The 12556-nt window shown below is 46.9% G+C and overlaps 1 protein-coding gene across 1 annotated transcript in view; it reads right to left on the bottom strand.

Annotated features, from left to right (window-relative positions):
* RASA1 (RAS p21 protein activator 1) overlaps positions 1–12556 on the bottom strand; it is a 123398-nt gene that overhangs the window by 38857 nt on the left and 71985 nt on the right. The window contains exons 14-18 of the mRNA XM_040421520.1: positions 7857–8014; positions 5503–5579; positions 5232–5404; positions 3842–4001; positions 3426–3568 (exon numbers count right to left, since the gene is read on the bottom strand). Coding sequence (XP_040277454.1) covers positions 3426–3568; positions 3842–4001; positions 5232–5404; positions 5503–5579; positions 7857–8014 — 711 coding nt within the window. The remainder of the gene's footprint in view (positions 1–3425; positions 3569–3841; positions 4002–5231; positions 5405–5502; positions 5580–7856; positions 8015–12556) is intronic.

Here is a 12556-nt window from a genome sequence, read left to right as displayed (position 1 = left end):
CGCTGGAAAAAAATAGAAAGAGACGAGACCTGACCCTTCAAAGAGCTAAGACTCAAACCAAGGTCGACCCCTGATTGAAGAAAGGACAGGATCGTGGGGAGAGAAAAACGAAGAGGAGGAATGCTTCGTTTGTCACAGAAACCCAGGAAGGACCTCCAGGTCCTGTAATAGATCCTGGAAGAAGCAGGCTTTCTAGCCTGAATCATAGTGTGGATAACATCCACCGAAAAACCTCTCCACTTTAGAATGGCGGTTTCAATGGCCACGCCGTCAAACGAAGAGACCTTAAATGCTGATGGAAGACAGGTCCCTGCGAAAGCAGGTCATATGAGCGGCAGAGACCAAGGAACGTCTCCCAGAAGAAGAACGAGGTCGGCGTACCATGCGCGACGGGGCAATCTGGGGCGATGAGGATCGTCGGAACGCCCTCCATCCTGATTTTCCGTAGAACCCTGGGCAGGAGGGGAAAGGGGGAAACACAGAGAACCCCTGCCAAGAGGAGATCAGAGCGTCCGCGCCGTAAGCTTCTGGATCCCCTTGCTCGGGAAAGAAAGGTTGGAAGTTTCCGATTGAGTCTTGAGGCCATCAAGTCCACGTCGGGGCGACCCCAACTGAGACGGATCGCCTCGAATACTTCCGGGTGGAGAGACCACTTGCCCGGATCTATGGTAGTCCTGCTGAAGATATCCGCCGTCCAGTTCTCTACCCCCGGAATGAAGATTGCTGAGATTGCCGGTACATGGGCCTCCGCCCATCGTAAGATCTCGGCAGATTCCTGCATCACCGCAAGGCTGCGTGTTCCCCACTGGTGGTTGATGTACGCCACAGCCGTGGCGTTGTCCGACTGGACTCTTACTGGGCGACCCTTCAAGAGGTGGGTCCAGTGCCAGAGGGACAGAAGAATCGCCCTGAGCTCCAGGACATTGATCGGGAGCTTGGACTCCGACCGAGACCATGTGCCTTGGACTGTCCTGGGAGGGAACACTACTCCCCAACCCAGAAGACTGGCGTCGGTGGTAACAACCGTCCAGGAAAGCGGAAGGAAGGACCTTCCCAGGACTGGAACAGACAGCCACCAAGAAAGGGACGACCTCACCTGAGGAGAGAGGCGGATGGGTTAGTGCAGGTTCTCGGAAGACTTGTCCCAGGAGTGGAACTGGGCAAAGGGAATCGCCTCGAAACAGGCGACCATCTTCCCTAACGTCCTCATGCAGAGTCGAATGGACGAAAGTTTGCAGTCGAGGAGTCTCCTCACGGAACTGTGCAAGGCCAGTCGCTTGTCCGGGGGAAGGCGAACCCGTGCCGTGTCCGTGTCCAGAAGCATACCCAGGAAGACCAATTGTCTGGAGGGCGTCAGAGATGACTTCTGTAGGTTGACCAACCACCCGAAACGCGCCAGGGCTTCCAGCGTGATCTGTACGCTGTCCACGTGCGACGGGGCCAATTCCCCCTGCTCCAGAGAAGCAATCACGGAACGAAGGGATTCCATCCGAAACCGCTGAAGACGAAGGAACTTGTTTAGTAGTTTGAGGTCCAGGATGGGGCGCACCGAGCCCTCCTTTTTGGGGACCACAAAAAGGTTCGAATAGAACCCCTTGAACCTTTCTGCTGGGGAAACGGGAGAGATGACTCCCCGGTCCAGGAGGGACTGAATGGCCTTGGAGAAGGCGGCTGCCCGCTCAGGATCCCGTGGAAGACGGGATTGAAAAAACCTGTCTGGGGGAAGGGACAGGAACTCTATCAGGTATCCCGAGGATACGATCTTGAGGGCCCAAGTGTCGGACACGAGGGCCCGCCAGACGTCCTGGAAGAGGAGGAGGCGGCCCCCCACCCTGTTGGGCGGGGGCACACCTTCAGGCTGAGGCTTGCTTAGCCGCAGGGGGCCGAGCGGCCTGAGGTCTGGGACGCCAGGAGGGCTGTGCCCGAAAGGACGGCTTCTTGCGTCGATCCTGGGAAGGAAAACTGAGAGCTGCTGCTATGCGCACACGTCCATTAACCCCCGCATTGCTGAATCGCTCCCTGTAGCGATCCCCTTGTCCCCATGCTTTGTTAAGGCAGCGCCATTAACAGGCGTCCACCCGATCCATTATAAACGGGATCACTGCCAGCCTTAGCAGTTTGGCTTGTAAGCGCTCCTGCGCTTGGCTCAGTCCACCGATTGCCTGCACCCGGAGATGCGGCCCATGTCTGTGCCCCAGCGCTACTCCATTTAGGCGGCCGCCCGTTCAGGGAGGCACCTGAGGAGAAAACAAAAATTGTCAGGGGCCCAGTGTGTGGCCCAGAGTGGAACACATGCAGCTGCTGTCCCTTGCAAGAGGCAGGCTGGCGGGCGGGGTTATGCGCAGGGGGGGGACGAAGGCCTGGAACAGCCGCCATCTTCACCCTTCCTCTGGTCCAGCAAAGTCACCCCTTCAGCCACTGGCACCGTAGTGGCAGGAAGCTGGAATTAAGGGACTTGGACGGGTGACCCCTTGGCTGGCAGGATGCAAGGAGTGAGGCTGCCCTGGTCCACCTTGTCTTCTTGTGGGGGGAGGAGGCAGCGTGGCAATCCAACGCTGGCATACTCCCCCCGGGAGAACAGGGAGGCGAGGCGTCCACTGTTTCCCACCTGAAAGAAGAGAAAAAAAAAATTAACTAAAAATAAAAAATCTTCAGGAGCTACCCTGCAAAGCAGGGAGGGTCTTGCCTCCTATTGACACTAGAAAAAACTGAAGCTCTCTCTCCAGGCTGGAGAGGGTATAGCTGCCAGGGGAAGCGCTAACAGCTTTTACTAGTGTCAACGCCTCCTAGAGGACATAGCTATACCCACGGTTCCTGTGTCCCCCAATGAATATGGGTGAGAAAATAAATAAATAGTGAAAATCAATGGGATAAAAGATTTAGAAACTAATGTGACACCAACTAAGCAAATAAAACAGCTGCTTAAAGGGGTTTTCCCATCTAATACAATGGAGCCATATCGCTAGGATATCCCCCCCATTGTCTGATAGGTGCGGGTCCCACTTCTGCGACCTGCATTACACAGAGAACGGAGCCCTGAAAGTGGTGGAGCCGCCCTCCATTCATTTCTATGGGGCCGCTGAAAATAGCCAAGTGCTGGCGCAGCTATTTCTATCGGGCCCATAGAAATGAATGGGAGAGGTGGTCATGCAAGTGCGGTGCGCTCCCATTCACTTCTATGGGGAGAGAGTTTGGTGGTGGCCAGACCCGGGGAAATCCAGGGTCCTCCAGCCACCACCTTCCCTGCTCCGTTCTCGATATATGTGCTGGTCTCAGCAGTAGGAACCGCACCTATCAGACAATGGGGACATATCCTAGCAATATGCCCACATTGTCTCAGATAGGAATACCCCTTTAAAGTCTCATGACAATGACTGCCAGCGGCAGAGTGAGAGCAGGATTTCTGGATTGCAAACATTTCTCACCTCACATGACTGTTTGCTGTCCATTATTTTTAGAATGGTGTCTTTCAGGGCATGGTGAACAAATGGAGTAGCGGTAGCTTTCATATACTGCTCCATCAGCGTGCTAGCCAAGGTTGTTGCTCGAAAAAGAGTTGTAGCTTCATCTATATCGTGGGTAAATATAACACGTGGTCACACAGAATGCACACAAACTTTATTAAATTGCATATACAAATTAGGACTATACGAGGAGGATCGTATGGAGGGAAAACTAGTAAATTAGATAAATTATATAATAGTTTTCTATTAAAAATATACAAGAATCAACTGGAAGAGTGTTGCAAATGGTGATTTATTAATTCTCCCCTCTCATGGTCCTTTCAAAACAGTCACTCTATGCTTTGAAAAAAAATAAAGATGCATAAAAACCTGTATACCTTCCACGCTGATCTCTTTGTCATTTAGTGTTCGCAAAAGTAGATATTCCATTTTTTCATGTAGGAAAATCCGCAGTAAAATGCTAGCAAGTAGTGTTCGATCCTGTCCACATACGTGTGACAATGCATTCACAACATGCAGCTCCCTCTGAAGTATAAGCTGCAAAAGAGACAGAAATTAAGCACAGAACGTAATTATTCCACCACACATTAATAAGGGCTCACCACCCCTCTTCCCTCACTTGAGTCACAGCACATCCATGGTGGATCAGACCCATCCATTTATCACACAGCAATTCGCCCCAATGGCCAGAACATAATGTTACATTACTCCTGTAATGGTAGATGGAACTTCCCACTGTAATAACACCTGGGGTTCCAGGATCTTTACGAGGGATAATCCCTTTAAGGCTACATTCACACTTGTGGCAGAGTGATCCGGCAAGCAGTTCCATCGCCGCAAAACGTATGCCAACTGATGGCATTTGTAAGACTAATCAGGATCCTGATCAGTCTTAAAAATGCCAGGTCAGAAAAATGCATTGAAATGCCGGATCCGTCTTTCTGGTGTCATCCGGCAAAATGGATCTGGCATTTATTTTTTTCCGGTCTGCGCAGGAAGGACGGAACCAGCATTTTAGTATTTTGAATGCCGGATCTGGCACTAATACATTCCTATGGGAAAAAGCGCCAGATCTGGCATTCAGGCAAGTCTTCAGTTTTTTGGGCCGGAGATAAAACTGTAGCATGCTGCGGTTTTATCTTTTGCCTGATCAGTCAAAAAGACTGAACTGAAGACATCCTGAACAGACTGCTCTCCATTCAGAATGCATGGGGATATGCCTGATCAGTTCTTTTCCGGTATAGAGCCCCTGTGACGGAACTCAATGCTGGAACAGAAAAACACAGAATACGATTTCAGCAGCTGAATAAGTTTATGCATGACTATATGTGCACAAACCGTTACTTTACAGACATGAACAGAGAAAATAAAATTAAAAAAAAGTCCACAAATTAAAGAGGTATTCCCATCTGAGACAATGGGGGCATATCACTAGGATATGCCCCCATTGTCTGATAGGTGCGGGTCCCACCTCTGGGAGCCGCGCCTACACCAAGAACGGAGCGGGAAAGGTAATCACCGGAGGCCCCGGTTTCCCCGTGTCCGGCCACCACCAAGCGCTCTCCCTATAGTGGTAAATGGGAGCGCACCGCACTTGTGCGGCCACTGCTCCTATACACTTCTATGGGCCCCATGTTCTTAGTGTAGGTGCGGGTCCCAGAGATGGGACCAGCACCTATCAGAAAATGGGGGCATATCTTAGAGATATGCCCTCATTATCTCAGATGGGAAAACCCCTTTAAAAACTGCCAATGCCATTAGTGGTACCTCTTTAAACTCGCTGTACTCTTCTTCTGGCATGATTTTCTCCATAGAGTACCTCGCTCTGACACGCAGAGACCCTGGCTCTATACCTTTCAATGGTATGTGAGAACTTAGTTGAAACCATTCATCTATTGCATGTCCTTTTTGCAGTCGATTTAACTGGCAGCGCATAAATACTGGAAAAGAGGAATGTGAGAAAGCAACCTGCATGATTCACAGTCAACTGTACTACAGCCACCGAATACAATACAGGAAGACACAGGCCACTACTTACATATGTCAGGATCTTTGCTTTTCTTTGTTTTGTTACTTAGGCTAATTTCAAATCGGTTTATATCCGGTGATAAATCACTAGAAATCATACAGAATCATCATTTCAGAAATGTTATTAAAAAAACTTTATGAGCAAGTTCTTTTTGCTAGTTTTCCTTTCTGTAACCGGGTCAATTGCTGTAAATTACCTAACATATAGGCTGAAGTATCCCAAAATTTAAAAGGGTCTGTCTCACACAGGTAAGCTCATTTAGGAAGCTGGTTCTTTTAGAAAGGAAGATTTTCCGGCTGTAACGAGCAGGGATCACACATCAAGATGATCCTCTTTTAGTTTAGCAGCAATCTACATCCTTTTAAGTGACTGAATGATAATTAATGCGATTGTTCAGTCACATACATTTTTACTGTCGGCAGCCTGTCCCTGTTCAGATGGTGACGTGCAGCTGACAAACGATGAATTTAATGCGCTCAGCTGACAAACAAGTGTTTGACAATGCAACTGATTGCCTGAACATCAGTCCAGGAAACAGGACTGAACAAGAAAAACTGTTGACAAGGGGGCCAAACGGAACAAGAAGGAATACAAAGTAGACTCAATGTCATCTGATGGCTCACTGGTAATGGCCATATGACCATACAGTGGGTTTCTATGTGGTCTGTCACAAGAAATGGCTCATGAATGCCAGTCAGTCATAGAAACATAGAATGTGTCGGCAGATAAGAACCATTTGGCCCATCTAGTCTGCCCAATATACTGAATACTATGGATAGCCCCTGGCCCTATCTTATATGAAGGATGGTCTTATGCCTATCCCATGCATGCTTGAACTCCTTCACCGTATTTGCAGCTACCACTTCTGCAGGAAGGCTATTCCATGCATCCACTACTCTCTCAGTAAAGTAATACTTCCTGATATTACTTTTAAACCTTTGCCCCTCTAATTTAAAACTATGTCCTCTTGTAGCAGTTTTTCTTCTTTTAAATATACTCTCCTCTTTTACCTTGTTGATTCCCTTTATGTATTTAAAGGTTTCTATCATATCCCCTCTGTCTCGTCTTTCTTCCAAGCTATACATGTTAAGGTCCTTTAATCTTTCCTGTTAAGTTTTATCCTGCAATCCATGTACCAGTTTAGTAGCTCTTCTCTGAACGCTCTCCAAAGTATCAATATCCTTCTGGAGATATGGTCTCCAGTACTGCGCACAATACTCCAAATGAGGTCTCACTAGTGCTCTGTAGAGCGGCATGAGCACCTCCCTCTTTCTACTGGTAATGCCTCTCCCTATACACCCAAGCATTCTGCTAGCATTTCCTGCTGCTCTATGACATTGTCTGCCTACCTTTAAGTCTTCTGAAATAATGATCCCTAAATCCTTTTCCTCAGATACTGAGGTTAGGACTGTATCACTGATTTTATATTCTGCTCTTGGGTTTTTACGTCCCAGGTGCATTATCTTGCACTTATCAACATTAAATTTTAGTTGCCAGATTTTTGACCATTCCTCTAGTTTTCCTAAATCCTTTTCCATTTGGTGTATCCCTTCAGGAACATCAACCCTGTTACAAATCTGTGTCATCAGCAAAAAGACACACCTTACCATCGAGGCCTTCTGCAATTTCGCTGATAAAGATATTAAACAATATGGGTCCCAGTACAGATCCCTGAGGTACCCCACTGGTAACAAGACCATGGTCTAAATATACTCCATTGACTACAACCCTCTGTTGCCTGTCCCTCAGCCACTGCCTAATCCATTCAACAATATGGGAGTCCAAGCCCAAAGACTCTAATTTATTGATAAGCCTTCTATGTGGGACAGTATCAAAAGCCTTACTAAAGTCTAGATAAGCGATATCTACTGCACCTCCGCCATCTATTATTTTAGTCACCCAATCAAAATAATCAATAAGATTAGTTTGACATGATCTCCCTGAAGTAAACCCATGCTGTTTTTCATCTTTCAATCCATGGGATTTTAGATGTTCCACAATCCTCTCCTTTAGTATGGTTTCCATAAATTTCCCCACTATTGATGTCAGGCTTACTGGCCTATAGTTGCCCGATTCCTCCCTACTACCTTTCTTGTGAATGGGCACAACATTTGCTAATTTCCAATCTTCTGGGACGACTCCTGTTGCCAGTGATTGGTTAAATAAATCTGTTAATGGTTTTGCTAGTTCACCGCTGAGCTCTTTTAATAGTCATTCTCAGGACAAGCCACATGTTGTAACCAGTCTATGATGCCATACTGTACCACTAATTCATATGGGAGGCTCTTCCCTGTATACTGGCACCTGTGAGGTCACATGGTTGTCGACTAAAACTGAAGAAAAAAAAAAATTAAGACACTTACTCAAAGAAAAACTCTTCAGACCAAACCGGGTTCTGACCCTCCCTGGCATGGGTCTTTGCTACCTGTACACTGTTCAGGTAGATGTTACAATAAGGACTAGTGAAATGTTTGACTGGCAGCTTGTGTGCTTCTTCTATGTGCAAATGAAGACTGCTGACCTAGAAAAGGGAGAAAAAAGCAAGACGCAGTTTTCCAATTTCTGCTGTACTAAAATGAAAATGGAGTCTGGGTCAGAACTAAAACAATTACCAGCAGTTCATTTCTAGGTAAATTATACACCAAGCTGTATAAGAAAATGTACAAACCACAGTGGTCGAGACAGGCAAGGTGTGTTTTATTGTGTGGATGGCAGAGGGCTGCACCACATAGCTTAAAGGGGCATTACAGTTGTGAGAATGTATGCCCTATGGTAACCATTAGATCGGTGGGGATCTTACTGTTGGGGATCTTACTGTTGGGACTCGCGCTTGCTGGCACACTCCGAAATAGCAGTCAAGTTCTGTAAATAGCCAAGCGCCGTCTCGGGAACTCCCATACAGATAAATGGAGCAGCAGTGAACATGCCCAACCTGCCACTCTGTTCATTTTAGGGGGTCCCATGGAGTTCAGAGTCTCCATTCTCGTGATCAGTGGGTGTACCAGCAGTAGGATCCTCATCGATCTAATAGTTATTCCCTATCCTGTGGATCGAAGATAACTTCTCATAACCGGAATACGCCTTTAAGGAGAACCTCTCATCACAACATGCAGAAGCTGATCAGATTGATTTTTAGTTTTGCGGGAAATGATTCAGAAAAACTTATAATTTATACATTTAAAGGGACACTGACAGGCGAAATCAGCATATATAGTTAGATATATCACATTACAGGTCTTATAGAGTCTTTTAAAAGCATATAACTATCCCCCCTGTCCACCTTATAAAGAGCGAAATAAAGTTTTATAACCTGCTTCTCCGTTCAGCAATCTGCCCAAGGGGCGGCGTTTCATGTGAAAATGCGCCCAGCCAGCCTTCCCCACTGCCGTTCTTAAGCCCCGCCCAGCTCATCATTATTCACTTCGCTGGGCGGCGGCTAGAACTCTCCCCAGTCCCGATCCTGCGCAATTCAATCCTCCGGGCATCGTTCATGCCCAATCTTCTGCGCCTGCGCCCCGCCGTCGGACGCACTATAATTAACCCCTTATATGATGTGAGTGAGCAGCGCTCTGAAGCGCTGCTCTGAACAGTGCATGGCTGAGGCTGCAGCTGCCTCGAAGACGCAGGCTGGTGTGTGTGTACGCAGGCGCGATCTAACGGCACGGCGGGGCGCAGGCGCAGAAGATTGGGAATGAACGATGCCGGGAGGATTGAATTGCGCAGGATCGGGACTGGGGAGAGTTCTAGCCGCCGCCCAGCGAAGTGAATAATGATGAGCTGGGCGGGGCTTAAGAACGGCAGTTGGGAAGGCTGGCTGGGCGCATTTTCACATGAAACGCCGCCCCTTGGGCAGATTGCTGAACGGAGAAGCAGGTTATAAAACTTTATATTTCGCTCTTTATAAGGTGGACAGGGGGGATAGTTATATGCTTTTAAAAGACTCTACAAGACCTGTAATGTGATATATCTAACTATATATGCTGATTTCGCCTGTCAGTGTACCTTTAAGGCTATTTTCACACTAGCGTCAGGGCTCCGCTTGTGAGTTCCGTTTGAAGGGTCTCACAAGCGGCCCCGAACGCATCCGTCCAGCCCCAATGCATTCTGCGTGGATGCGGATCCGCTCAGAATGCATCAGTCTGGCAGCGTTCAGCCTCCGCTCTGCTCAGCAGGCGGACACCCAAACGCTGCTTGCAGCGTTCGGGTGTCCGCCTGGCCGTGCGGAGGCAAACTGATCCGTCCAGACTTACAATGTAAGTCAATGGGGACGGATTCGTTTGAAGTTGACACAATATGGCTCAATTTTCAAACGGATCCGTCCCCCATTGACTTTCAATGTAAAGTCTGGACGGATCCGTCTGAACAACTTTCAGACTTAGAATTTTTTCTAAACTATAATGCAGACGGATCCGTTCTGAACGGATTCAAACGTCTGCATTATAGGAGAGGATCCGTCTGTGCAGACACCAGACGGATCATCTCTGAACGCTAGTGTGAAAGTAGCCTAAATCTAAAGCCATTTCTGTGTTCAGCTGTATACAGGGACGGCTAATTTCTGACTGACAGCTATATCTGTATATAAACTTTGGTCTCATGCACACAACTGTGTGCAGTCCAGGAAACAAGGCCCATGTCTTGGCCACATCTCCCAGACTGATGGCAGCTCCTCTGATATGAACTCACTGCATCACAGTGTTGTGCATTTTCATACGTATACAATATTATCTAATGACATTATAATCAAAATAAATGCTCATCTCATTGCCTTTAAGAATAAAATCAGTCTGAACCAAAGTTCTATTATGTGGCTGAGGAAGCCAAAATGAGTTCATGGCAAGTTCAGTTTATATAAAAATAATTGTGAACATAAAACGGACATTGTATTTAAAAGTTATTACTAAAGATATGGGATTATCTGTAAGGAGTAAACCAACTTCCTAAGACATGTCTGTCTGGAGGGAACAAGGTTATTTCATGGATAAGCAATGACTTGATAAGGATTCATATCCTTGAGGCACACCTGCTTGTAGGAGGTTCAATTTATATATTCATAATTAGATATATAGATAGAGATAGAGAGATATATATATATATATATATCTCTATCTCTGTATGGTATATTTAGTTTACAACATATGTTAATCAATAATTAATATAATGTTATCTATGTGTAACAATGTATCGCTTTATATATATGTTATACCATGTATTTATCATTTAGAAGGTAGAGAAACATGTAAGTTTATGTTAATTGGATTTCTGAGAAGAGTAAATGTTATTTCAAAACAATAGTTATTCATGGATGTAGATAAGTGAAATGTACAAATTCCGATGCCATGCATCTAAGGCGTTATATAAAATTTTCATCAAGTCAACCTATATTTCAAAAAGATAGGAGAAGATAGCCAACTCCAACAAGTCCAGCATATAGGTAATTAAAAGTGTCAGGAAAAGACCTTCCTCAATGATGTATGTTAAAAGGTCAAGGAGGTCATGTTGAACGTATTATTAGATATTTAGTTTTAATGCTTAAAAGTTGTGATGTTCATCTGCAGTACCATCTGGAGGCAGATGGACAATATTCTATTATTTCATTATGTGTTCTTTACCATATTAGGAGTTAATATGACATCATGGTGTTATTAGCATGCGAATACACCCACCTTACCTGATTGGGAATCCCTAATCTAAAAAGGGGATGATTCTTAGATAAGGGGGGAATAAATTACTCGTGTGCGGAGAGTAGCAAGGGAGATCCATATAGATCCAGGGATCCATATTAAGCCATAGATCCATCCAATCAAAAAACGAGATTTTTGTATAACTTACCAGTAAAATCTCTTTCTCGCTCTTTCCTTGGGGGACACAGAAGACCTTGGGTATAGCTCATCTCCCTAGGAGGCGTGACACTAAGTGAAGACTGTTAAGCCCCTCCTCCACAGCTATACCCTCAGCCTGGAGAGAGAGACTGCCAGTTGCGTGTCCAAGTAGTGAGAAAAGGCAAAGTCCAAAAAATTGGAACCAACAAGCCAACTACCCTAAGGGTAAAACAAACTCGGAAACAGTCAGAGAAGAACAAAGAATGGGTGGGTGCTGTGTCCCCCAAGGAAAGAGCGAGAAAGAGATTTTACTGGTAAGTTATACAAAAATCTCGTTTTCTCGCCCAATTTCCTTGGGGGACACAGAAGACCTTGGGACGTTCAAAAGCAGTCCAAAGGGGGAGGGACCACAGCACCAAGGCGAAGCACCCGAAGGCATCAAAAAAACCCGCCGCCTGCAGACCAGGCGGCCCAAGGCAGCATACGCCGAAGCCCGCGTATGCACCCTGTAGAACTCGGTAAGGTGTGCAAGGAAGACCAGTGACCGCCTTGCACAAATGGATGGCCGAAGCCTAAAGCCTCCGGCCCAGGAAAAAACAGACGGCCCTGGCCAAATGAATGGTGACACCAAAAGCAGGACCCTGCCCTTGGTGCGGCAACCACAACAAGAGCCACTCTGAGAAAGCGGAAGAAAGCCACCCTGGAGGCCGTCAACCCTTTGCTCGGACCTCCTGGAAACATAAGAGACCGAACTCGACAAGAGTCGGAGATCTCCAAGTAAAAACTGCAAGGCCCAAACAACGTCCAAATCGGTGAAGTGTCCGTTCCCGGGGGGGGGGGGGGGAAGGGGAGGACGACTGCCTCAATGAAATGAAGGACAAATACCACCTTCAGAAGGAAGGAAGAGACGGAATGGAGAACAATCCTGTCCTGGGGGAAGACAGAAGGCTCGGAACAAGAAGGGCCGCCACTCAGGCACCCGTCAGAGACACGATGGCTACAGAAAACCCAACCGTACAGGACAGAAGGAGTAGAGAGAACTTCTGTAACGGCTCCAAGGAAAAATTGGAGCGCCAAGAGCCCAGTATGTAGTTCCCAGGACGGTACCGGAGGGCAGTACAAAGGAACCCAAGAGCCGCTCCATGGAAGAAGTTCCTGACAGGCCCAGAGGGACGGGGAACGCTGAAAGAGGAAGGACAGGAATGACACTTGATACTTCAAGCAACAGAGTCCCAGCCCCAGGT

Source organism: Bufo bufo, chromosome 2, assembly GCF_905171765.1.
Source record: "Bufo bufo chromosome 2, aBufBuf1.1, whole genome shotgun sequence".
NCBI lineage: Eukaryota > Metazoa > Chordata > Amphibia > Anura > Bufonidae > Bufo > Bufo bufo.
Note: the sequence above shows the minus strand (reverse complement) of the source record. Positions and strands in the feature narration are given on the sequence as shown.